At 41.5% G+C, this 26098-nt stretch overlaps 1 protein-coding gene across 1 annotated transcript in view; it reads right to left on the bottom strand.

Annotated features, from left to right (window-relative positions):
- The window catches only part of PLXNC1 (plexin C1), a 226955-nt gene that overhangs the window by 108268 nt on the left and 92589 nt on the right, over positions 1-26098 (bottom strand). The window contains exons 8-12 of the mRNA XM_069095172.1: positions 25201-25303; positions 24192-24281; positions 8333-8472; positions 1344-1523; positions 300-387 (exon numbers count right to left, since the gene is read on the bottom strand). Of these exons, the coding sequence (XP_068951273.1) occupies positions 300-387; positions 1344-1523; positions 8333-8472; positions 24192-24281; positions 25201-25303 (601 nt within the window). The remainder of the gene's footprint in view (positions 1-299; positions 388-1343; positions 1524-8332; positions 8473-24191; positions 24282-25200; positions 25304-26098) is intronic.

Genomic DNA, 26098 nt, shown 5'->3' with positions numbered 1-26098 from the left:
ACAGTGGATAGAGTGGCCCACCCTGGATTCAGGAAAACCTCAGTTCAAATACAACCTCACTTACTAGCTGTGTGACCCTGGGTAAGTCACTTATCCTGTTTGTCTCAGTTTCATCATTTGTAAAATGAGCTGCAGAGGGAAATGGCAAAGCACTCTAGAGCCAAGAAAACCCCAAATGGGGTCACAAAGAGCTAGACACAACTGAAAACGCCTGAACAACAACAAAATGAATTTTAGTTTTCACAGTAGCAAAGTGGTAAGTGAAAATGACAATCAGAAGATGTATCCTTATGACTTACACTGAAATCTCCTTTCACTTCATGGGAAATAATCAAACTGTCAATTACATCAAAATTCTGGCCCTCTATGGTTATATTTTGACCGCCACTGCAAAAATGAACAAAGAAATTATTGACCAGTTAGGATATGTCATAGTTAATATTTAAACCTCCTCCTTCCCCCCAACCGCCTAGGCTAACAAAGCAATTGTCAAACTTGGGGACAAATTTAATTGGAACTGTAAGTCTACTTTACATTTTTGAGATTATATCCAAATCAAAGTCTCCATACTATGTGAAATAGACAGTTAGTTCTCCACTAGACAGATTTCCTCTAAACCTCTGTTTATACAGACTATGAAACATTCATTCACTGGGACAGAAGTCTGAGCATGTTAGCTCAATTGGATGGAGTCCTTGTTGACAGCAAGGCCAATGACATGGGTTTGAAACAGCGAGCCTTCCATCTGAAATCCAGCCAGTCTATTTACCTTATCTATCTGTGGCACAGGCCTTGGAGAAAAGGGTCTCAGAGGCAGTGCAGTCACTACTGTGCAAACAAGTCAGGGTTAGTAGTTTTACCTTGCTATATGACAATGTCTTAGTGGTTTGCCTTTGGGAGTGGTTTATGAGCAAATAAAGATAACTGCCTCCTGGGGCCACTTCACACCTAACCCTGAGCAACAGGAATATTGGAGAAGATTTCAAAGAGAACTTAATTTGTAGCTGAAGCCAGGAATTACTTTGAAAATTAGATGTATTGTGAAGAGGTAGCAATAGGTTTCAACTTCCACACCTGTGTCTAGATACTAATTTAACCACAGGGAGGTTTTCTGCTTATTTACTGTCTTTGTCAAAAAGTGTTCAAATTGGGGTATTTCTCGACTTGGTTTGGAATTTCCCTTCCTTCTGTTAGGGGAACCTCTGAAAGGTTTCCATTCTGGCTTCTCTCCACCCAAATATGTGCTGGTGAAACTGATGTCTTTTAATGCCATGTTTATGTCTACTTAATGAGAGCAAGGAAGGAAAAAAAAATGACAATGGTCCTGAGATTTGAGAAGTTACCTGACCCATGTGGTGGCTGGGAATATAAAAGAACACCAAGGCAACGCGACAAAAGACAGTGTCCCGGCGGGAAAGCAGTCGCCATCATCAAACTGTATACAAACATCCTTCATTTCCTTGCGGCTTGACGGGAGAGAGAATTTCATATGTGTGTCGTTCAGCACCTGGTGAACATGTATTCTAGAATAGAAGGGGAGAAGGACTCTTAAATAAAGCAATTATTTGCTCATGGCTGCAGAGTCTTAAATTCATTAGAATCATACTAACCCAGGATTTACAAAGGAAACACCTACATCCAATTGGCCCTTATTCAGAGGGTGTATAATTGGTTTCTGGGTTACCTGGGGACTCATTTCCTCCTCATCTCATCTGGCATACAAACGTCCATTAATGGGAGAAGGAAAGACAAGAGGAAAAAAGCAACCTATGCAAGCCTTCTTTGACCATCCGTTAAGCTCCTGCTTTGTGACAGGGACTGATAGGTGCTGAGGCCACAAAGAGAAGAATGAGACAGGGAAGTGAGAGAGGAAGGGAGAATGAAGAATCTAGGAGAACAGAGGTTATGACTTGAGATGACCAGAAGAGCAATGGTGCCCACAAGAGAAATGGGGAGACTAGAAAGGAGAACTGGGTTTCAAGCTTTGGACAGGGTGATTTGGAGATGCCCATGGGACATCTGGGTGCAGATGTCTAGCACGTCATGAGAGATATAGGACTGGAATTCAAGAGAGGGATAAGCCCCAAATATGTAGTCATCTGCATAGAAATGATTGCTAAATCCACAGGAGTTGATGGAAAGACTAAAAGGGAGTTGATTTTGCTGCTTTTGAAGGAGATCCGGTAGAAAGGGACCTCAAGAGGCTCTGTAGTCCAAATTGTTCATTTTAAAACTGAGGTCCAGGGAAATGAAGTGATTTGCCATGGTCACAGAGCTAGCTAATAAGCATCACAGATGAGATATGAAACCAGATTTTCTGACTTTATTTCTCTCTAGCTTGTTCTCAATGAAAGATCACCCAGCCTTCATTGGAGATATCCAGCAAGACCTCCCAAGCCATCTCATTCTGCTTTGAGAAAGTCTGACCTTCCTTACATGGAGTCTACATCTTCCTTCTTAACACACCCACCCACTGTTCCGAGGTCTGCTCAACGGGACAAAGCAGAAGCAACCCCAGCTCTAGTCTTGACCTTCCAGACTTTTATCCACAATGCTATGGCAGCCTTCACACTGAAGGAATTGGGGGGAATAGGATAGCAAATGGTGAATTATGGGAAGTAAGTGAGCCACACTGACTTCATCTCGTGATTCAATTCTTGAGCTAGCTTAGTTTCTATTCAATTGGATCTAATCCAAATTATTTCCTGTGAAGAAACTTAATTCAGTTGTGGGAACTGGAAGAAAACCTTATCATATTGTTTGAACCTAGCACTGGGAAGCTGGACCACCTTTACCTGCTGCTTAGAGATCCCTAAAGGATGAGTAATGCTGACCAGAAACCTAGTAAGACTCAATGACTGATGCAAGGAGTTTTCTCATAATTATATATCTCAAGTAATGCATATGTGTTATCTGAAAACTGGCCCCATACTGATCAATCAGTTACTGTTTCTATGTTCCTTTGATTGTTTATAGACACTTGGGGGGAGTGGGACACCTCTTTTTCAGGGAATTGCACCTGTTCACTCTCTCCCTTACAACTTGGAGAGTTTTCTAATCTTTTATCCAATTGGAAATCAGATTATCTAATATTGTATCATTTCTTTTTAATTAATTGGCCTTATTTGATTAATTGTTTTTAATGTACAAAAGTCCATCTTGACCCCACGGGCCTAAGCTGAGGAGGCCTGGTCCTGGTTTGTTGGGCAATCGGCAAGCATCGCTTCATACATTGATATGTTCTGAAGATCAAACCTTTGTTTCCTCAGTCATTTCATCATTCACCTGCCACAACACCCTGAAAACTTATTCCACCCTTGAAGACCCTTCTAATTAACTGGCTCTTCCCAGAACCTCCATTTCAAGGTCATCCCTGTTGCCATATCTCTACAGACTCTATCTGGACTCTCTGGGTGGGTGGTTACATCTCCCTTCACTCTACTTTTTTTACTTCCTTTAATATATTGTCTTTTCCATTAGAATATAAGCCCCTTGAGGGCAGGGATTATCTTTTTTCATGCTTGTATTTGTATCCAGTACTCATACAGTGGTACTTAATAAATACTAATCTTGACTTGCCTTTCTACACCACAGCCCTTCAAATACAAAAACAAAACTATTAAACATAGATATTCCCCAAGAGTTCAGCATCCCCAGTTATATGAATGGCATGATTTTGAGATCCCTCACCATCCTGTTTGTCCCCTTCTGGACACTTTTTATGCTGCCAACGTCCTTTCTAAAATGGTGTATTTAGAATTAAACACAACACTCCAGATGTTCCTTGACCAGAATATGGTATAGTGGGAATACCTGGGAGAGGTCACCAAGTACAGCAGGTGAATGGATAGGACCTTTCCATCACTGCCCCAGAGGTCCAGCTCAAAAAGTGACATTGGGGACTCCATAGTAAACCAACAAGCAAGCTCAGAAGCAAAGTGGGGAAGAAGAAAGAGAGAATTTATAGTCAAAAGACCAGGGTTAAAACTCCAAAGCTTTTTACCGGGGAAATTTTCCAGATTTACTTAACTCTAACCTTAGAACAAGAGTTCTTAACCTGGAGTCTGTGAATTTGTTTGTATTTTAAGTTTGATAACTGTGTTTCAGTATAAGTGGTTTTATTTGTAATCTCACTATTTTATTTTATATATTTAAAAACAATGTTCTGAAAAAGGACTGATAAACTTACCAGAATGCCAAAGGGATCCATGATATAAAAAAAGCCAAGAACTCCTGGTATATGGCTACTGAAAGCCTTCAACCACAATACTGGCCAATTAACAGATTTTAAGGAGTCCATGGATATAGATGGGGGAAAATATATCTTTATTTCAATAGACACATTTCCTTTGTGATCCTATGAACTGTATCAGGGGTCCATAAGCTTTACCAGATTGCCAAAGTAGTCCCTGATGCAGTTAAGAACCCCTGCCTTAGAGGAAAGTCACTTGACCTCAGGGAGCCCAAGTTTCCTCATCTCTAAAAGGAGGGGGCTAGATGAAATGACCTCTAAGACTTCTCCTGGCTCACAATCTGTATTCCTAAATCAGTCTCCTAGAAATCCTCCAATTTGGAAACGACTATGGGATAGAAGGTCTCCTTAAACTGGCCAGAACCAGAGCAGCCTTGGGGATCAGGCAAAGATCCATAGGGAGGCAAGCCCACCGCTTCTGCCTCTCTGAAGAACTTTGGGCTAAAACTTGTGTCTGAAAAGAAACTCCAAGCGGCATAAATAATGAAGAGCTGGCTGTATTTGCATAACGCCTGGCACAATTTTGATACACAGCAACACTATTATTCCTATTTGAAGTTTGCATTCATTATTAAGGAACAAAAATAAATTCAGGGAACACCTGAATCACATTCTGGGTTAGCACCAGCTCGATACCACATGAGTGTGTTTTCCTTCTGAAAGCTCTTGTGATTAGGAAAAACCCAAACCCAACTACAAACAAAAGTGAACAATGAGGACCCCAGTTCAAATCTCTACTGTGGCACTTATCATGTGTGACTGTAGGTAAGTCAAGCTCTCTGGTATCTGGCTGCCTCATCTGTAAAATGAAGGTTCTGGACAAAAGGTTTTGTCCAAAACCCCAGCTAGATTGTACAGTAGGACATAAGCACGGGGTATGGCATTAAAAAGACCTGGGTTCAAGTCCTGTCTCAGACACTTGCCAGCTGTGTGACCCTGGGCCAGTCACTTAATCATTCTTCAGTTCCTTTTTCAGGAAAATGAGGGTTTTGGACTTGGTCTCCAAGATTCCTTTCAGTTCCAAATTTATGATCCTACGACGACTTAGCCTTTTAGGGCCCTTTTAGTGCCAAAATTAGTCATAATCATTATAAAATTAATGAGTTATTCAAGGAGAAAATTACCAGCAATGGAGACCTCTATGGCAACCATGAGTGTAAATCAGAAGGACAGGGGTCAAAATCGAGCTTTTAATTTTACTGGCTCCAGGTGGCCTTTAGCGAATCTTTCACTTTCTCTCTCTGGGTCTCAGTTTCCTCATTTGTAAAATGAAGAGATTGGACTAGATAGCCTATGAGGTTCCCTCGAAGACTATGACATTATAAAACTGATAGGATGTTAAAATCCCAAATTAATGGCTAAGTACAAGAGAGCCATGTGACAACAGATGGTTCTCCATTCTCCTCATTCCTTCTCAGCACACGTCCCTGTCCTTTAGGAATGACAGGATGATGATTCGGGTTAAAGCAATCAAACAATGTTCTATCGTTAAGGGAACGTGACCTTTGCTGCCAGTGACCTTGGGCTTCCTGCCACAGATGTGGTTACCGAGATATTCCTCAGATAGGAATCTCTTAGCCATTTAATTTAATAACTGTAGCACATCAAGACACATTCAGAATTGAAATACTGGCATAATCAGTCAGAAATAGCCCGACTCCCTGAAAAACACATATTGTTTCCACAGAGCTGATCACCTTTCTGTGCAAACACAGGTGGCTAACTTCACAATTTCACTTACATCAAGAAATCAGGGCAGGGGTGGAGGTGGGGGGAGGGATATAATAATAAGGTATTTAATCTGAATAAAAGCTATGAAAATGACATTGCCATGAAGAGATAAGCACAGTGTGCAGCTAATTTTAGAAAATGGCAAAAACACAGGAATAAGGCCAGTGAGAAACAGTTGACTTCACCAAGAACACAGATACCAAATTCACTGATTCAGAATGGAATGATAATTTCTCAGTGAATGAAGCTGGTGTGGAAAATGATACATGCATGTCTCTGAAGGGCTAAAACCTCAAACCCTCCCAGGTCTGGGGAATAGAGGGCAGTGAGCTGGCCCCCAAGCCAGCAAGACCTCAGTTCAAGTCCAGACCCTAACACTTATTGCCTGAGAGACCCAGGGCAAGGCATTTATCCTATAAGGCAACTCTCAAGGACTCTGAGCTGCAGGCAAGGTGCCAGCCTGTACTGGGAGAGGGAGCTTCCCCACCTAGGGATTCCCTGGACTGAGGAGACGACAGGTCCCGTCCTTATTCTTACTACAAGAACTGGTTCAGTATTCAGTTTTGAATAAATCACGATATAGCACGTTTTGTTATAAAATTTTTCAAAAACTTCTGGGTGATGAGAGGAATAGGGAGAAGAAGAGAGAGAGAGATAGAGGAGAGAGGGATGAAGGAAAGGGGGCAGAAATAAGGAGGAGGGTGGGGAGGAGAGAGAGGGGAAGAGAAGATGGGGAGGGGAAGGTGAAGAAGAGGAGGAAAGGAAAGGGAAGGGGAATGGGGAAGGAGAGAAGGAAGAAAGCAGGCAGTAAAAGAGAGGAGAAGTGGGACACAGAAGAAGGGGAGAGGAAAAGGAAGAGAGGGAAGAAGGGAGAGACAGAGAAAGAGGGAGGGAGAAGGAAGGAGGGAGGAAAGGATGCAGTAGAAGAGGTAGGGAGTTGAGAGAGAAGGGGGAAGAAGAGAATGGGAGTGAAGAGGAGAACAGAAAAGGGGAGAAGGGAAAAGAGCAGAGGGAGGGGAGGAAAAAGAGAGAAGAGACAGAGGGGGAAAGAGAGAGAGAAAGAGGAGAAGGGGAGGGGAGTGAAAAGAAATAAGGGATGAATAGAGTGAAAGAGAGGACAGAGAGGGATGGAGGAGGAAGGAGAGATGGGAAGAGACAAAAGGGGGGGAGGAGGGAAGGCAGACCACAAAGAGAAAATATGTGTATATTTACATTTAAGTATATTGATGTGGATTTTTGAGCTGCCCTCGAAGGTGAAGTGGGGCAGTGGAAAGGTCAGTGGGTCTAGAGTCAAAGGATTTGGGTTCAAATTCCTTTTCTGCAATATTCTATTTGTATGAAATTGAGCAGGCTTCTTAACTCTCTGGGCCTCAGTTTCCTCAGCTATAAAGTGGAAGTGGGGCTGGGGGGGGGGGAGGGAGAGGAGAACTAGATGGGCTCTAAGATCCCTCCAGATCTAGAATTACACTCTTGAGTAGGCTGCTACCCCTCCATGGCCAGACTCTTACACCAGACTTCTGGAGGGTCTTCCTTTCTCAGGTCTCTCCCCACTGCAGACTGTCTTCCAAACTGACCTTCCCCAAACACAGGTCTGACCATGTCACCCCCTCTTCAATAAACTCCAGTAAATATAAAATGTTAATATATAAAATATAAAATCCTGTTTGCCCTTTAAAACCCTTCATGACCTGGCCCCCTCCCACTTCTACAGTCTTCTCATACCTGTCTCCCCTCCTTTTACTCTATGACCTAGTGGCCATTCCTGCCACGGGATCCTCCATCACCCAACACTGGCTGTCTCTGTGCCTAGAATTCTCTCACTCCTCATCTCTGCCTTCTAACCTCTCTAGCTTCCTTGAATTCAAGGCTAAAATCCCACTTCCTGCAAAAAGACTTTCTCTCTCCCCCTTAATTTTAGTGCCTTCCCTTCTGAAACTAACTTCAGTTAATCCTGTCTATATCTTTTTGGTACATAATCGTTTACATGTTGTCTCCCCTTTTAGACTACGAGCTTCTTGAGTATGAAATGGATTTTTTGCCTTACATACAATCTGTGGGGGTTTTTCCTTTGGTGTTACAGCTGAAATCCTCTTACAATGAATTCTAAATGGACTACTAGAATTATTTCATGGCACTGGGATTTTGTACATTTTTGTACAAAATATATTGTACATTTCCCCCCTAAATAATAAGATAAGAGCTGGGGTTTTTAAATTATTTGGTTCTATGGAAATTTTTTATTTTACTCTAATTGGAGAAAGAAATGGCAAACCATTTCAGTAACTTTACCAAGAAAACCCTATGTAGGGTCATGAAGAGTCAGACATGATTGAATAGCAATTGACTTACACATCTTGGTCACAAGTGCTGGTTCCTTTCAGTATCATGGAGATGTTAGATGCTTGTGTAAAGTTGGCTCCAGTGACAATCATGTCACTTTTCCCCAGGGTTGATACTTTCTGTGGCATTATGGAATGGATGGAGAAGACCTGCAGGAAATCCAGAACGAATAACAGCAAAATTAATGATAGAAAGTCATATAACTGTCTTTTGAAGAAATCATCAGGATACTGCAATATTTTGCAAATAAATGCAGACATTTTAACAAAATCAATGAATTCTGGAGGAAAGGGGCTTAAGCTTCATCTGTCTCTCAACTCACAAAAGCATCAGGTCAAACCAATTAGTTTTTGTCTCAAAAGAAATAAAACAGAGTGGAAGACTTTGACGTTACAATCATCTCAAAATGCTTCCTACCTCAATGCCTTTGGAGATTCGCAAAGTAAACACGGCGACGGGCAGAAGCCAAAGGAAGCCAGCTGCCATAGGCTTCACAACATACATAATTATCATAATTCTAAATGATCATGCCTTATGCTTGCAGAGCACTGGAGAGTTTCCAACACATTTGTACATATGCCAGCTTGACGTGATGAGAAAAGAACCTTCATTCTAGAGTCAAAGAGCTTCAGTTTCCAATTGGACCTCACGTACTTCCTACATTCTTGACCTTGGGGGCAAATCGGTCAGTCACTCATTCAACAAGCATTTATGAAACACTTACTACATGTCAGTCACTGTGTCAAGTGCTAGGGATACAAATATAAGCAAAAAGTGAAACAGTCCCAGCCTTCAAGAAATTTACATTCTAATAGAAGGGAGACAAAACATAAAAGAGCTGAATAGGGGAGGAAGGAGGTCTCTGATGGAGGGGGTGGCTAAGTCTGGAGAATGAGGGATGGCTGGTCAGGGGTCTTTCATCAAAATGGCAGTTCTGGGAGAAATTTACCTAACTTCCCTAGGCCTCAGTTTTCTCATCTATAAAATGAGGTAATTGGACTAGATGATCTCTATGGTCCTTCCAAATCATTATTCTCATCTGAATCTTGCAACCAATTAGCCTCTCAAGAAAGACATGATCTTTGCCAGTTGGCCAGGCCTAGGAAGCACCATTCTCTCTCTCTCATTCATTCTCTCTCCTTCCCTTCCCTCTACTGTGCTATCAAGCTGTCCTAACAGTGACTCATTTTCAGCCCTGAAATTTCTTCAGATACTATGGCCTTCCCTTGACTCTGCTGTTTATTACTTCAGATCCTGTGGCCTTTTCATCCTACAGCAACACCTCCGTGCCTGCAAACTTCCTTCTTCCACTAGTGAGTTCATGCCAGAACCACCATTGTGAGGGATAACCTGGGCCAAAGATGCTCGTTACTCAAATGGCCCTGTTTCTGCTTTTCCAGACTTAGGTACCTAGCTCCTTATCTTTCCTCCCCCAACCCTTTCTGTGTGGTCTTCACCACTTAGAAGGTAAGCTCCTTGAGGGCAGAAGATATCTTTCTTTTTGCCAGTATTTTATCCCCAGGGGTTAACACAGTGCCTGAAGCATAATAAACACTTAGTAAATACTTGTTCTCTTGTGGAACTGAGACACAATCTTAGTTCTTTAGGCAGCTAGACTACTGGTTTTAGTATATTACAGTTTCTCCAAATTTAAAAAGAAAATAACAAAAAAATATAATTCTTCAAAGAACAATTACTTTTTGAGAAAGAATCACAGTGAGCCATGGAATCAAACAATGGAAGAGCCATAAGTCAGAGACTAGCCACCTAACTTTATAAAGCTATCAAACCAGGGCAGACAATTGTTTTTTTTCTTCTTGAGGATCTCCAGAGAAGGCCGCATCAAAGCCTCCTTCAGTGCTGATGCCCAAACTAGCATATTTTTTTTTTTAAGATTCATAAAATCATAGCTCTAGAACTGGGAAGAACCTCATAGGCCATCTAGCACAACCCTCTCATTTTACAGATGAGGAAATTGAGGGTCAAAGAGACCTAATCTCTTGCTCAACATCAACACAGGTAGTAACAGAAGCATGACTGGAACTCAGATCCTGTCTCCAAAACTAGCTCTTTCTTTCCTCCTTTCCTGTCTGACACTAGGCTCCTCTGTAGCACTATTAGCCTTTCCTGATGTCCAGCTTTATAAAGGCCCCAAAGTAGGACAGGTTGTGTGTGGGGGCCACAGGATTGTAACCTGGAGCTGGAAAGCTATCTAATCTCACACCCTGGCTTTACTCAGGATGAAGTGATTAGCCCTCTTGTTGTCTGTCCTTCATTTTCCCAGAGGACCAAGGGCATCACAAGCAGGATGTCTTGACTTGCTTGTAAATTAGATATGAACAAGGCAGAACTGGGCAGAGTCATCAGCCCCACTCTTTCCTCCAGAGTCGTCAAAGTCCAATGGAAAGACAAAGGGGCCTGGTGATGGCCCGCGATGCAGTGGGTGACCTCTGCCTTCACTCAGTAGTAATGGGGCAGCTAGATGGTGCAGTGGATAGAGAGCCAGGCAAGGTGCAGTTCAGTCTTTTCAGTAGTGTCTGACTCTGTGACTCCATTTGAGGTTTTCTTGCCAAAAAAGTTTTCCATTTCCTTCTCCAGCTCATTTTACAGATGAGGAAATAGAAGTGAAATTACTTGTTCAGGGTCACATACCTAGGAAGTTTCTGAGGTTGGATTTCAACTCAGGTCTTCCTGACTCCAAACTCAGCGCTCCATACACCACACCATCTATCTGCCCCATTATTACTAACTCAGGAAGACCACATTTCAGATTTGGTCTCAAACACCTACTAACTCTGTGACCCTGGCCAAGTCAATTAACCCTGTTTGCCTCAGTTTCCTCATCTATAAAAGGAGAAGGAAATGGCAAACCATTCCAGTATCCTTGTCAAGAAAACCCCAAGAGTCAGACATGACTGAAAACAAGTGAACAACCACAATACTTAATAATAAATAGCAGAGTCCAGAACGAAGTGCCGATTCACTGACCCTAAGGACTCTTAACAATGCATCAATCAGGTTTTCTACCACAGGTTATCTTAAAATTTGTCCTTTATGTTGTAGAGGAAATTTCTCCCCCCAAGTATTGGTTGAATCTGATGATCTCTGAGGCCCCTTCCAACCCTGAGATTTTACTGAGACACTGGCTAGGCTTCCATTCAAGCTCATTTTCTCAGGCTGAGTACACAGATAACAACTGATCAGCATTCCTCCCACTCTCTGCAAAAGGTCCTTTGTCTACCTGAAGAAAATAACCACATAATCCCACCTTTTCTTCTATAGATTATAAATAATCCCTTTAACCTTTCTCCATAGCAACCCTTTCCTCCCATCCCTCAAATATTTTTGATCCTAAGAGTAGAGCCATAGAAATCATCTATGTTATTTATATATGTATATATGTACATTATATATATATATATATATATATATGAATGAAAGAGAAAGAGAAAAAGAGAGAAGAGGTAGGGAAACTGAGGCCCAGAGGTCTCCTAACTTGCCAGAAGTTTTGCTGTTCAGTTGTGTCCCACTCTTTGTGACCCTATTTGGGCTCTTCTTGGCAAAGACAGTGGAGTGATTTGCCATTTCCTTCTCTAACTCTTTTTACAGATGAGGAAATGGAGACAGCCAGAGGTGAAGTGACTTGGCCAGGGTCACACAGCTAGTCAGTTTCTGAGGCAGGATTTGAATTTGGGAAGATGAGTTTTCCTGACTCACGGCCTGGTACTCCATCCATTGTGTCTTCTAGTTGCCTTTGCCTAAGCTTCCACAGATAGTAACAGAGCTGGAATACTCAGTCATGTCTCCCAATTTCAAATTTCAGAATTTCCCCTACACTACACAGTTTCTTTATATCCTTTACACACACAAGTGTACATGTACATATATATATAGAGAGAAATGTCTGTGTGTTTATGTATATGCACACACATGTATAAATATCCACAATACTCTAACAAAGACCTTACTAATGCTGAGTACAAAATAAGGCTTATTTTTTTTTATCTCTTATATGTCAAAATAAAGTTAACAAAAATATTCATTAAAGCTTCTCCTGTGTCTATATTACTCTGCTGCTATGAGGGATACAAATCACCACTGCCTTCCAGGCTTCCTTCATAAGATCATAGATTTGGAATTAAAAGGGACCTCAGAATTCATCTAGCCCAACATTCTCAGCTCTGCAGGTAAGGAAACTGAGCCAGTAGGCCTAAAATAATTTGACCCAAGCTACAAAAGTAGTATGTAATATGAACCTAGGTCTTCTGACTCAAAATCCATTGCTGTTCCGGCTGCCCATCCCAACCAGCACCATGCTGAGTTTTTGCCAAGGTAGTACTGCATTGCTGGCTCATAATTAGGTTACAGTGGATGGTCTACTAAGTCTTAGTCTTTTGGCCCTAACAGGTCCTTTCTCATCCTGTATTTATTTGTATTACTGATTTTGACCCTGGGTAAAGCCAAGTAAAGATGTAGCTTGTCTTCCCCTGCAATGCTGATCTTCAACATATAATCACTTAAAGAGGAGTTATTTTGGCATCAACTGCTTGCTTAGACACTTTTAGAGTATGTCTGCCTTCCTGGCCATTATGTTTTCCTGAGAAGAGGTTGCCTAGTTGCTTCAGAAGCTATTTTTTAAAGAACCTTATTGTTTAGAGTTTTCCTGAGCCTTCTAGCGAGGGAAGTGAATTCAGGCCTACCTATCTCATGCAAGCAGATGCTTTCACCCCACTATCTTTGGAAAAGGTCTTAGATTAGCTTCCTCCTGGTTTGGCCCTAAGACCTTTTCTAATCATAATAACAGTGTTAAAGAGCTACCAAATGTTGAAAATATACAAGAAATGGGGAAAACACCAAGATCAGTCAGATCTAATTTCTAACAATTGTTAGAAACGTGACTGGCTTACACTTTAGCTGAAGAAAAAGGAAAAAAGGAAGAAAATCTCTCCACAAACAGGAAGTCGAAGAAACCAGACAAACCAATTTTTTTTCCTTTCAAAAAGGATTCTGACACCCAACAGCCCAGTTTTAAAAGAGCAGTTTTTTTTTTTTTTGTTACGTCCTCAAAATTCACAACCCAACTGGAGGAAATGTAGTGAGGGATAAAAGCCTTACATGTAAAAGAGATTTAACAGACTTGAAGAAAAAGTGATCACGCTAGCTACACGGAGAACCTCTCTTTCAATGTGTCAGGGAGGTTTTCCCTCATCTTGCTGCTCAGAAATTTCCATATATCAAAATGCTCTTTTGTGTGACAGTTACAGCTCCTCACTAGCCAGAAGCCAACCATAAAGTCGACCGTTTCCTTGGCAATTTTATTTTAATGGTGTGAGAAAATTATTTTTAAATGGTGGTGCAAGGGAAAGTGTCTTTCGGAAGCCACGATGGACTCTGGCACTTGGCAGAACTTAAGCCACACACAGTTATACAACTTAAATAAAAAGGTGCCTTTAAAAAGTACGTTAATTAGATGACTTATTGAATCACAAATAAATGAGCTGGTTTTTTCCCTTCAAGAAAATAAAACATAAAACTACAAGAAAATAGCAACAATACCAACAAATAGCATATCTGAACCGAGTCTATTTCTAGCAAGAACAGATCCCTTTGTTAAGTCTGACATTAATACAATGAAAAACAACAACATTACTAAAGGAACTTGTTGCTAACATTTCACAGAACAATGGGAACGTGAGCACTCAGCAACTCTGATTTATTAACACCAAATTGGACCAAGGTAATCTGATTTAGGAGAAAAATAAATCTGAAATTAAAAAAAAATCACTTTGAAAGCCTGGACATCAGTCAACATTTAAAAGAATGTCTCACAGATTGTTACTTGTGAAATTAGTTCAAACTGGGCTAGATAAAAAGTCACGTGGATTTGAAACCAGCTGGAAATCTCAAACCAGAGGACATAGTGAGGATTAAAGGTGGCACAACTAATTAAAGGGAAGTGTCCTGAGGGGACCTAAGGGGTTAGTATGAGGTTTTCAAATTATTTAACATCTTTGCTAATAACCAGGAAACAGAGGGAAGTAACATGTCCATGGAATTTACAAATGAAGGGGTGTGGCTGATGGAGCCGGTGGAGCAATGGTGAAACAGGTTTGGAAAGAAATTAGAAAAATGGTAATCAAGAGGCAAACAATCGTTTAAAGAAACATGCTGGAGAAAAGAGGCAAAACAAAACCAATTCAAAGATGGGGCATTCTAAAATTGGGAGTGGCCAAATGGTGAAAATGGACAATTAATGACCAAATGAGAAATGATCCCAGGATTGTGAATTTAAGGCTAGAAGAGTCCCTAGACATCACTAGGGGGTCCAATCCCCTCAATTTACAGAGGAGGAAACTGAGGTTAAGTGATTTATTCATCTGGAGTCAGACAGCTAACAACACAAGGTTGTTGAGAAAATTAAATGAGATAATATGTGTAAAAGTCCTTTGGAAACCTTAAAGCACTATATAAACAAGTTTAGTGCTCTAGACCAACTAACCCACATTTCATCTTTCTGTGTTAGCCTTAAAGCAGGATATAAATGTAAGCTATTGTTATTTATTTCATTCTTATTCTTTTTTTCTTTTTATAGAATTCAGATTAGAAATGTTGTTCAGTCATTTCAGTCCTGTCCAACTCTGTGGCCCCATCTGCAGAGATACTGGAATGGTTTGCCATTTCCTTCCCCAGCTCATTTTACAGACGAGGAACTGAAACAAACAGGGTTAAGTGACTTGCCCAGGGTCACACAGCTACTAAGTCTGAAGTCAGATCTGAACTCAGGAAGATGAGTCTTTCTGCATCTAGGCCCCGACATTCTATCCACTGCATCACCTAGCTGCCCTCAAATAGAAATAATCCTGGATCAAGTCACTATCTTCATTGTAAATTATTAATTGATATTTAAGAATCTGTGGGCTATAGTTCAAGTAGAAAAAATAACTGGTTTTTGTAGTTGAATAAAAAATAAAATAAAATTTTTAAAAGTTGAATAAAAATGTCAGGCTTTAAGCTCACCCTCCATGGGCTCACTAAAAGGTACTTTGGAGGTAGAATCTTCAGGAAATGTGAGGTGTACGAAGTAGAAGATAACCACCCCAAGGTGGTAAGCCCAGGGAAAAAAGTGGTTGGTGGTATCACACAGACATAAGTACAAAAGTCAGAAGGGGGGAAAAGGTCATAGTATCATAGATACAGAGCTAAAAGGACCTCTGAGGTCATCTAGTTCAACCCTCTTGTTTTACAGAGAAGGAAACTGAGGACCAAGGGAGGCAAGTGGCTTGCCCAGGGTATTGCACATATTAAGTGTCAGAGATGGGACATGAATCCTGATTTTCATACTTCCAGGCCAACATGCCACAATTAAACTTATCTGTAATTGTACTGATTTGGAAATGTCAACAGGAAGCAAAGATGGTTTTAGATGTGACTCTAGAACTGTGTTAGAGATCTAGAAATGCAAGTTCTCCACAAAGAGTAAAAACATTTTATGGGGAGAGAAGAAGACCAAAGGAAGACCTTAGAGCAGCACCCACATTTAAGAGATAAGGAAGAAGCTAGGATCCTCCTTACATGTAAACACAAGAAGCCAATGTGTGACCCTTCTGAAGTAAAGGGAAGAGAATCAGGAGTGACAATGTCTGTCAAGAGTAGGAGGAAGGGTCTTGGGGGTGGAGGGAGAGGGGGGAAAATATGGAACTCAAAATCTTATGGAAGTGAATGTTGAAAACTAAAAATAAATTAATTAAAAAAAAGAGTAGGAGGAATGTCAGAGAGTTTTACTAAAGATTGGGGGTAAAGGAGTAGGGGAAAAGGCCACTGGATTTTACAATTAGTGGGTAATTAGTGACCTAAGGAGTCAGATCAGAGCTGGATTACAAGGAGTCCAAGACAGTGGATGGCAGTGAAGTGTAGACATCCAATACAAAAACTTAAAAATAATGCCTGTTCTTTCACAGCAGATGGCTGGGGGTCTCATAGCACAGAACACACAGTATACACTATCCGATTCCATCAGTGCATGTGATATTTTGCTTATTTTTTTTTCTTTGTCACAAGGGTTCAGTCTAGAGTGGGGAAATGGCTGTGATATAGATGTATCAATGAAAAGTTGGGGTTTTTTTTGGAAGGGGGCATACTTTATAAACTTTTATAAATCATGGACACTTAGTAAGAATTAAAGTTGTGACTACGAATATCACACATCTGTCTAACAGATCTCTGACACTTACTGGTGAGAACAGGAAATGGAAAGCACTGATCAGTTGTTTGGGGGTAAAGTCAGCAGACCACAGGGAACCAAAAGATAAAGAAAGCTTATGGTGGTTATCACCAGGGAGGCCTCGTGATTCTTAATCTCAATCATTCAGTAAACCAGGCACTGTAGGTCACTAAAGATAAGGAGAAGGAGAAAAAAGATACAATAGTCCCTATCCTCAGGAAGCTCAGAGAAATAAGTAAGCAATCAATTAGCAAGAATTTATCAGATGCCCAAGATGTGGGTGAAGGTCAATGTGCTAAGCCCTAGGGATAAAGAACAAACAAACAAAAACAAAACTAAACAAAAGGAACGAGGGCCTGGCCTCAAGGAACTTACATTCCCTCAAGGGAAACAATATACACATTATAAAATATAAGGTGTGGACAGGGTGCCCCCTCCAAACTAACTGCATTTGAACAAAAGGAGTTATCATTCTTAAGTGAAAATAATGCTGTTGATTCATCAACAAGAGATCATCCACTTTGAAGCTGCTTCCTCCTAGGAACAGCCAGGGGTTGGTCAATGACCACGGCTATCCTGCCCTTTCTAGTGACAGATCTCATTTCAGAGTGGGTTCACAGGGGGTGAGGGTGCAGGCTATGGCCATGGTAAAGCAGTGCTGTAGGTTTTAATGTCCCATACCAAAGCATAAACTGGTTAATCCCCTAAAAACATTGAAGTGGAAATCCCAATTCTAGAGCCTTCTACTAGATACTTGCTATCTGTATGACTTTCAACAAGTCACTTAAATTGCTATGAAAATCTGGCTAAATGAGGGAGAGGCCTCTAAGGTTCACTGCAGCCCTAAATGTAGATCGTGGGCAACAATAGCCAGCATTTAAGGTAGCTGAGACAGACTAATGTTTTAAGATCTTTAGGTACATTACACACACACATACATACAAGCATGTATCTGCATGTAAACATATTTATGTAGTATATCCATTTTAAATTATTACATTTAAATATATTTATACATAAAATACTTTATATAAATATATTTAATATATTAAGTAGCTATTTAAAATAGATAAAATATATTTAGACAATATTATATGTATAATATGATATATAATACAAATATATATTTTATATAAATGTTTCATATAAATATATTTCAAATATATTTAAAAAATATATTATAAATCTATATTTTAAACATTTTATATCTAACTATATTTCTATATTATATGTATGTGTTATTTTGACATACATATGCCTAAAATTTGGGTCTCACAACAACCCTAGGAGGTAGGTGCTATTATTACCCTCATTTTGCAAAAGGGGAAACTGAGGCAGCAATTAAAAGTGACTTGCCCAGGGTCACACATTAAGTGTCTGAGGCTGGTTTTGAACTCAGGTCTTCCCTGACTTCAGGTTTAGCTCTCTATCTACTTTGCCAACCCACTTAACTTTGCTTGGCCCCAGTTTCCTCAAATGTAAAAACAGGTTGAATTAGATGGCCTCTGAGGTCACTTCCAGCTCTACACTAATGACCTCATAATACCTACATGTATCATATGCCAAGCATTGGGTTGGGCAGGCATCCAAGCACCAAGCTAGACAGGCAATGAGAACCTAGATGAAATAATGCCATAGTCTTGGCCCTCAAGGATTTTACTACCAACAGTATCTACACAGTACCTGGGAACATTAAGCAGGCCCTTAATGAATCCTTTTCGAGCAATGATGAGCTTCATACTGCACTGAGAATCACTCCAATCACAAATATACCTTTTGTTTGGTTTGAGAGGCAACATGGTCCAGTGAGTGGAGGGAAACGGACATGCCTGAGTAAGTCGAAGGCCAGACTCAGAAGTCTCCAGACTGGAGTTTTACCAAAGACATGTCATGTCCTACCTCCATGACCACGAGTACCACAGGCCACACTACAAGACGAATGAGAGTTTGGGTGTTTTCACACTAAGAGATACAAATGAAATTACATGTTTGGATCTGTCTTTGTCCCTCCTCCCCTCCAAAGTCCACTGATCTACTGAATGAAATCCTGATACTGGCTCAAGGACCTTAAGGCTCTGGTTCCAACCTTTTCTCTATTCATTCTGTCAATCAATCCCTAGCAAGGAATTGAGTAACTGTACAGCTCCCCAGGAACACTGTACAACTCTTTATTTCCCAAAACACATTCTACTCTTTCCCTCCTCATCCTCGTTTTTGCGCCCTGTGTGCCTAGAGCTCTTCTAGAGTCCTAGAACACCTTCCTCTTCCACTGCCCCCCCTCCTTTATGATTCCATCTCCTACTGAAATCCTTTTATCCTCTAAAGCCCAGGTCAAGCACCATATCCTCTCTTGGGATTTCTCTCATTTCCCAACCTCTGTCCAACCTTCCACCACAATCTCGCATAGCATGGGCCTGCCTCTGTCCCCTCCACCCCAAAATGATCTCTTCTTCCTACTAGCGTCTCAGAATTTTGTGTCTCTTTATGTCCTTGTTACATCCTAATTTGCATTATCCAATAGAATATAATCTCAGGAGGACAGGAATTGTTTCCTTTTTGTCTTTGTGTTTTCTGTGTCTCAGCACAGTGCCTGTCACATAGCAAGCAATTAATAGAGAAATGCTTGTTGATTGAATTACATTTATTCCTAGTTTTGGTTTCGCGGCTTGACAGCAGGCTCCTTTAGGGTAGTGAATGTCTGTGGAACTCAGGGAGGGGAATGGTAACTCAGAGAGGAAGCACCTATTTTGTCGATGTTTATAGGCTCATAGATGTAAAGGTGGAAGGAACCTCTGAGGCCATTTGGTCCAACCCCCCTCATTTTTATGGAGAGGGAAACTGAGGCCCAGGGAAATTGTCATTTACCCAAGGACACACAAATATTAAGTGTAAGAGGTAGGATGGGCACCTTAAACGCCATAAACATACTGGGCACTACAGTTTAAGGACTCAGATAAGCTGAGAATGTGGCAACTAGGAAGGTGAAAAGCCTTGAGTCCATGTTACCTGAAGACTGGTTAAAGGAACTAGGGGTGTTGAGAATGGAGAAGATTGGGGGTGAAGAGGGCACCATAGCTGTCTCAAGTATCTGAAGTGCTAGCATATGGAGAAGATTAGGCTTGGTCTACTTGGCCCCAGAGAGCAGAACTGGAAGCCATGTGTAGAGGGTGCCAAGAGGCCAATCCACTCATGCAATAAGCATTTATTAAGCACCTACTATATACCAGGCACTTTGCTAAGAGCTGGTGGTACAAAAAGAGGCAAAAGACAGTCCCTGCCCTCAAGGAGCTGACAATCTAATGGGATAGACAACATGCAAACAAATACATACAAAGCAGGCTAGACACAGGATAAATAGGAAATAATTAAAAGAGAGAAGGCACTGGAATTACCGTGTTTCCTCGATAATAAGACCTATCCCGAAAATAAGCCCTCCCCTTACTGTGCAAGATTCCTCTAAAATAAGCCCTTCCCCGAAAATAAGCCCTATTGAGATTGCTACTGTAGTGAAGGTGATCCCCTGAGCTACACGCTACATTATGGTACCCTCTGTATGCACCGCCCCCCCCCCCCCCCCCCCGTGAAACGCACGCTGCGCTCCGAGCTGCATCCAATCAGAGCTGCAGCAGTGAGCGCCTCATCCTGTTCTTCCCCAGTGATTTTCTTGCTGGCACCATTGAGAGCAGTGCTGCGGAGGAGAGATGAGGCAGGACAACATAAGCCCTCCCCTGAAAATAAGCCCTCTGGTGTTTTTCTTTCCAAAAAAAATAATAAGACAGTGTCTTATTATCGGGGAAACACGGTAAGAGGGGTTGGGGAAGGTTTCTTGTAAAAGATGGGATTGAAAGGAAGCTAAGGAAGGGAGCAGGCAGGATAGAGAGCATTCCAGGCATGGAGGAAAGCCAGAGAGAATGTCCAGAACTGAAAGATGGAGGGTCTTGTTCTCGGGACAGTCGGGAGGACATGCTGGGGAGGAGGATGGGGTTACTGGACTGAAGATGACACGCTGGGGAGTGAGGTGTTAGGAAGATCAGAAAGAAAGGGGAGGTTGGGTCAGGGGTGGGGAACCTATGGCCTCGAGGCCACAAGTGCAGCTCTTTGACCAGGTCACTTGAGGACCTAGAGGGCCACAGTGGCCTCAAGGGCATAAGTTTCCCACCCCTGGACTGGGTTATGAAAGGCTTTGAATACCAAGCAGAGGTCAGATGTTAGAAAAAAATTCAGTAATGGAGTTGGCCAAAACCGGAATGGATTATTGCCTTGAGAGAAGGTGAGATTCCCCCTCCTCAAAGGTCTTCAAACAAAGACTAGGCAGCTACTTGTTGTATATATTATAGTGAGGATTCCTACTGGGTGTGGGTTGGACCAAGGGTAGTGAGGTCACTTCTAATTCTGAAATTCTATGAAATCAAGCCAGCATTCTTTCTACTGTATAGTCAGTCAATAAGCACCTACTTTGTCATCCAGGGCAATCTCCAGTCATTCTGATCCCAGGATCCAGATGGCCCCAGGAGGAGAGACTGAGGTTGGTGACTTTGCACAGCCCTGTCTCACTTAAACCCAATTCACTTTCAAGTCATGGCATCACCTCCCTGAACTCACGGTCTTCTTTGAGAACAAAGGACAAACACCTACTATGCACCAGAAAGGAGGCAGCTAGGCTGCTCAGTGGATAGAGCACTGGGCCTAGAGTCAGAAAGACTCAAGTTCAAAGTCAGCTTTAGACTCTTACTAGCTATGTGGTCCTGGGTGAGTCCCAACCTCTGTTTGCCTGCCTTAATCAACTAGAGAAGGAAATGGCAAACCACTCCAGGATATTTACCAAGAAAAGCCCAAGGACAACATGGTTCAGGGAATCCCAGAGTCAGGCCCAACTGAACAACAATGTGCCAGAAATGATACTGAAGGGCCACTCTGCTTCCCCTGTGGCACCTCATCCATGGCTGGCCCTCTTTAATTGTTACAGTAATAATAACAATAACTATTTATATAGTGCTTTATGGCTTACAGAGCACTTTACAAATATGATCTCATTTAATCCTCCTCAAAATGACCCTGGGAGGTAAGTGTTATTATTAACTGAGGTCTACAGAGGTTAAGTGACTTGTCACACTCCTATCAAGTGTGTGAATCTGGATGAGAATTCAAGTCTCCCTGACTCCAGGTGTGATGCTCCATTCGCTGAACCATCTAGATGAATACTTTTTTGATGAAACACAAAGCTTCTTGTCCCTTGTCTCTAGCCCTCCACCCAAAGCTAGGCAATCCCCAAAGAGGCAGCTCTGATCAGTCCCCACTTTGTATTCTGAACCTGGGGGGGGGGGGCTCAGAAGGTTCTGGAGGCACCAGATCTGATAACCCATGAAGGAGCTATGGTTCAAAAGATGGCAATGGGCCAGAAGACAGGCTGTAGGGAACCAAGGAAACAGTGAGTGTTCATTTGCTATTGTTGTTGTTTAGAAAGAGCAAACCTCTAAGGCCCTCTTGTTTATGTATAAGCTACTGCCTCCCAAGTGGTCTATCCCCTCTCAGGAAAGCCTTTGGAGGCAGCATGGTAGATCAGGTTTCTCTCAGGTGCCCTGAATGTGCCTTCAGGAGCACTTAGGGATGAAATCGGGCTGTCTTTAGCAGTAATGCAATCAGGAGGAAAACTGGCCCACCCATTTACTGACAGAGGAAAGTGTTTTACAAGGCAAAGTATTTGAAGGCTTAGCTTAGGGGGAGAAATAGCAAAAGTAGAAAGGGGGAAGGGAGCAGGGGAGAATCTGAAGGTCATAGGAGAACCCATCCTAAATAGGAGTCCAGAAATGAGACCCCATCCTAAATAGGAGTCCAGAAATACAAAGTCACTGAAGAGAAAGATCCATGCCTCATGGGTCCTGTTTCCCCAAGAAGACAGGCAGAGTAGTGTGGGGAATGTGGAGAGAGATGGATTTGGAGTCAGAGGACCTCGGTTTGAATTCTGGCTTTCCTACTCACTACTTTTGTGACCTTAGAGAAATTAATTCATCTCTCCCTCAGTTTCCTCATCAATAAAATGAAAGGCTTAGACTAGATAGTGTCCAAGGGCCCTTCCAGGACCACACCTATATTTCTATAAAGAACCTAAAAGTTTGGAAAATCGAAAGGATGCTGGTATGAGTGTTCTAAAAATTTTTAATGCATTTGGTTCACGTGATTCAGTTATTTTGTCTTGGTTTGGGGTTTTTTTGGTCCAGACCCATGACTAGGCTAAGTCAGGAAGATCCCAACCAAGGCAGGTGGGCACTACTGATAACTTATAGGCTTCAGGAGTTTCCTGGGGGGCACTGAGGTACAAATCTCATTGGCTAAGAGATTTAGATCTCAAAAAAATAAAAGATCCCAGAAATCATCTAGTCCCACCCCTTTCTTTTACAGACTAGGAAACAGAGACCCCAGACCCATGACTAGGTTAGGTCAGGAAGATCCCAACCAAGGCAGGTGGGCACTACTGATAAAAGATCCCAGAAATCATCTAGTCCCACCCCTTTCTTTTACAGACTAGGAAACAGAGACCCAAAGAGAAGTGATTTGCCCAAGGTCACACAGTCAATTAAGAGGAAGGATTTGAACCAGCCTCCAGGGCCTTTGCATTTTCTACTGTATCCAAATCTTCCTTCTCCTCCCTCCCTTCCTCCTCCTCCTCCTTCTTCTTCAAATAACCAGGAATGCACATTTTATTATTTTCTAATTCACCTTTAAATAGCTACAGATGAGCTAACCAGGGTTACATGTCCTCCCCACTTCTGATAAGGTCAAAAAATTCAAAACTAGGAAAAAGTTCTCTGCAAGCTAGCTCCCTGATTAAGCTCAGTTACTGACATTGATGAGAGTTTCTCAGGAATTCACTGGGCTTCTTAAATAGAAGGATGTACTGATTTTCTCTGGGCTAAGGCCTTCTGAAACATTACAAAGAATGTCAATGAATTTCAAGGTCTTGAAAATTCTAACAGTATTCTAGGGAGGAGGAAGTGGGAGAGAGGGCAAGGGGAGAGGGGGAGGGAGAGGAGGAAGGAGAGGGGGAGGAGGAGGGAGAGAGGGAGAGGAGAGAGAGATGAAGAAGTTAGAAGGGGAGAAAAAGGGAAAAGAGAGACATATTTTGTGGCATATTTCTTACTTTTGGGATATACATTATTGATTCCACTGACTTTATTTAGACTTTATTTATATAAAGCATAAAGGTCAGCAAGGCTGAATGAACATTTCATTTTAGGTATATCATTCTCTCCAATCCACAGAGGGTATAATGAGTATGTGCCATCTGCATTTGACTAAAGACCAGCACCCCACCCCCCCCAAAAAACAAAAACATCAAACTTGCCACATTTCTTTCTGAAAGTTCCCCCAAAGACAGTCACAAGGTCAGTTTTTTAAAACTGACTACCAAAAGAACACCACCATTTTTCATAATTAAGGAGTTCTAATTTCTTTCACGGAGTTTGGAGCCTTTGATATATTGAGCCAATTAATTTTCTTTTAAACTAGTTAAAAACCCATAGATGACGAAAAGAATTTTGGTAGGGTGGGAAACTTGGAATAACCCCAACAACTCTGGTTTCTGGCATTTATTTTTAAATTTGCCTGTGACCAACTTCTACACGGCTGACATAGCCAATGTGCTCTAACCTGTGAGTCCTGGTTTGTTTTGGCATTCCTCTTGGTCTGGAATCCTCCGCCTCTTGAAAGAGGTGATTTTCTGGATGTTTGACAGACATTCTGGAAAAAATTCAAAGCATTTTCTCAATGTCATTGTCATTGATAAATAAGATAGGGTAGGGCTACACTGATCACAAACACACATATGGGCCTAGATCATCCTAAGTGTTTAATAAACATCTGTTGAGTGACTAATGAACACACGGATGTAGGCATATACACATATAATCCCAATAGGGGTTACACAATACACAATCTGTGTATGGTGTGGGAACCCCGCTCTACCAATACAGGACAGGTCAGCATCTTCTCTACAATTTAAGGGTCTCAGAAACTTGTCTAGAGACTAGAGAAGGTTAAGTAACAATCTCTCTTTGGAAGCACTCAAACCCAGATCACCTTCTCTTAGAGGTTGGCTATGTTTTATTGCCTCTCATGTTTGTGTACCTATACGTGTGTGTGTATGTATGTATATATACAGACATATCATATGTAATGTATTATATACATATGTCTATGTATATTCTCATATATATAATATATAGCTATCTAAAATAAGCATATATAACAAATACTATATATAATAAAATATAGATACACAACATGATTTAAATTTCATTTTATTTTTATTGAAACTTTTTGTTTTTATATCACTTTCATTTCTGAATATATCACTTCCCTCTCCCTATACAGAAAGCCCTCAATTGTAACAAAGACCCAGAAAGAAAGAGGGAAAACCCAACCAATCAATTGACTGAGTAGAACCACTAGTGCCTTCAGTATTGTAGCCATACTCTCCCACCTCCGCATGGGAGGGAGATGGGTTTTCTCACCCTTCCTCCAAGGCCAAGTTTGGCCATTCGAAGCACCACAGTGTTCAGGTTTTTTTTTTCCTGTGGGTCTTCTTTCAGGTTACATTTATGAACATATATTTTCTAAAGAAGCCTTGCCATTCTATCGATTACACCAAACTAGTCACCTGGTTTTTCCGGTAGTCCATTGGGTCACAGGCTGTGAAAGGATGGATGCATTTTTTCTCATTTTCACACCAAGCACAGGTTGCACCAACACAGACTGAGCATCTGGAAACATGGAGAATGGGATTAATGTCTGAACTTCATGACAGTTTCATTTCTCTGGGATATATAGTATGAACCTCAAAAGAAAAATGTTCCTTCTGGGTTTTAATGAATATTGGAGTGGTGGGGGGGTGTGTGGGGAGAAAAAAACTTTGATGACAACGGTAGAATATTAAATTCAAGACTCCCCTATGCAACAAGTTCCTTCCCTACAAAGTTCCAAAAGAAGAGGTACTGTGACAGCATCTTGGAAAGAGAAATTGGATTCAAATCTCGCTTCTGACCCACCTCCCCCCCAGGAGACTGGATTGGAGGGTTTCTGAGGCCTCTTCTAGCTTCAGATCTATGATCCAACGAAGAAGATAATGGTGGTGTGACAAGCCAATGGTGTCAAGGGCCTACAGAACCTACTTGTGCGTTTTTGATCTGCAGCCAGACAACCTAGGTTCCAATCCCCAATCTGCCACTTCTTACCCATGTGACCTTGGGCAAATCAAGGGCACTCAATTCTAAAGTGAGTTGGTTGGTTATCATCCTTTGTTCTTGAAGAGGACAAAAATGATATCACTATGTTAGAGTCAAGGTACAACATGTCTGACTGGCTGATTAGAACAATACAAGCTCGGAAAGCTCTACCACAGGTCATAAATAGTCCACATAAACTAAGGTGAGAAGATTTAACCTGAAGATCTCCAAAGTCCCTTTCAGTGCTAAAGCTGGGATCCTGTGATTCCTGGCTGTAACCAGGTAGGTCTTCCCCTTTTAGCTTCCTTCCTATGCTCCCAGGTCCTTAACACA

This window comes from Petaurus breviceps, unplaced genomic scaffold (assembly GCF_028583685.1).
Source record: "Petaurus breviceps papuanus isolate PSGF00001 unplaced genomic scaffold, PetGlider_PUasm1.0 225, whole genome shotgun sequence".
Lineage (NCBI taxonomy): Eukaryota > Metazoa > Chordata > Mammalia > Diprotodontia > Petauridae > Petaurus > Petaurus breviceps.
Note: the sequence above shows the minus strand (reverse complement) of the source record. Positions and strands in the feature narration are given on the sequence as shown.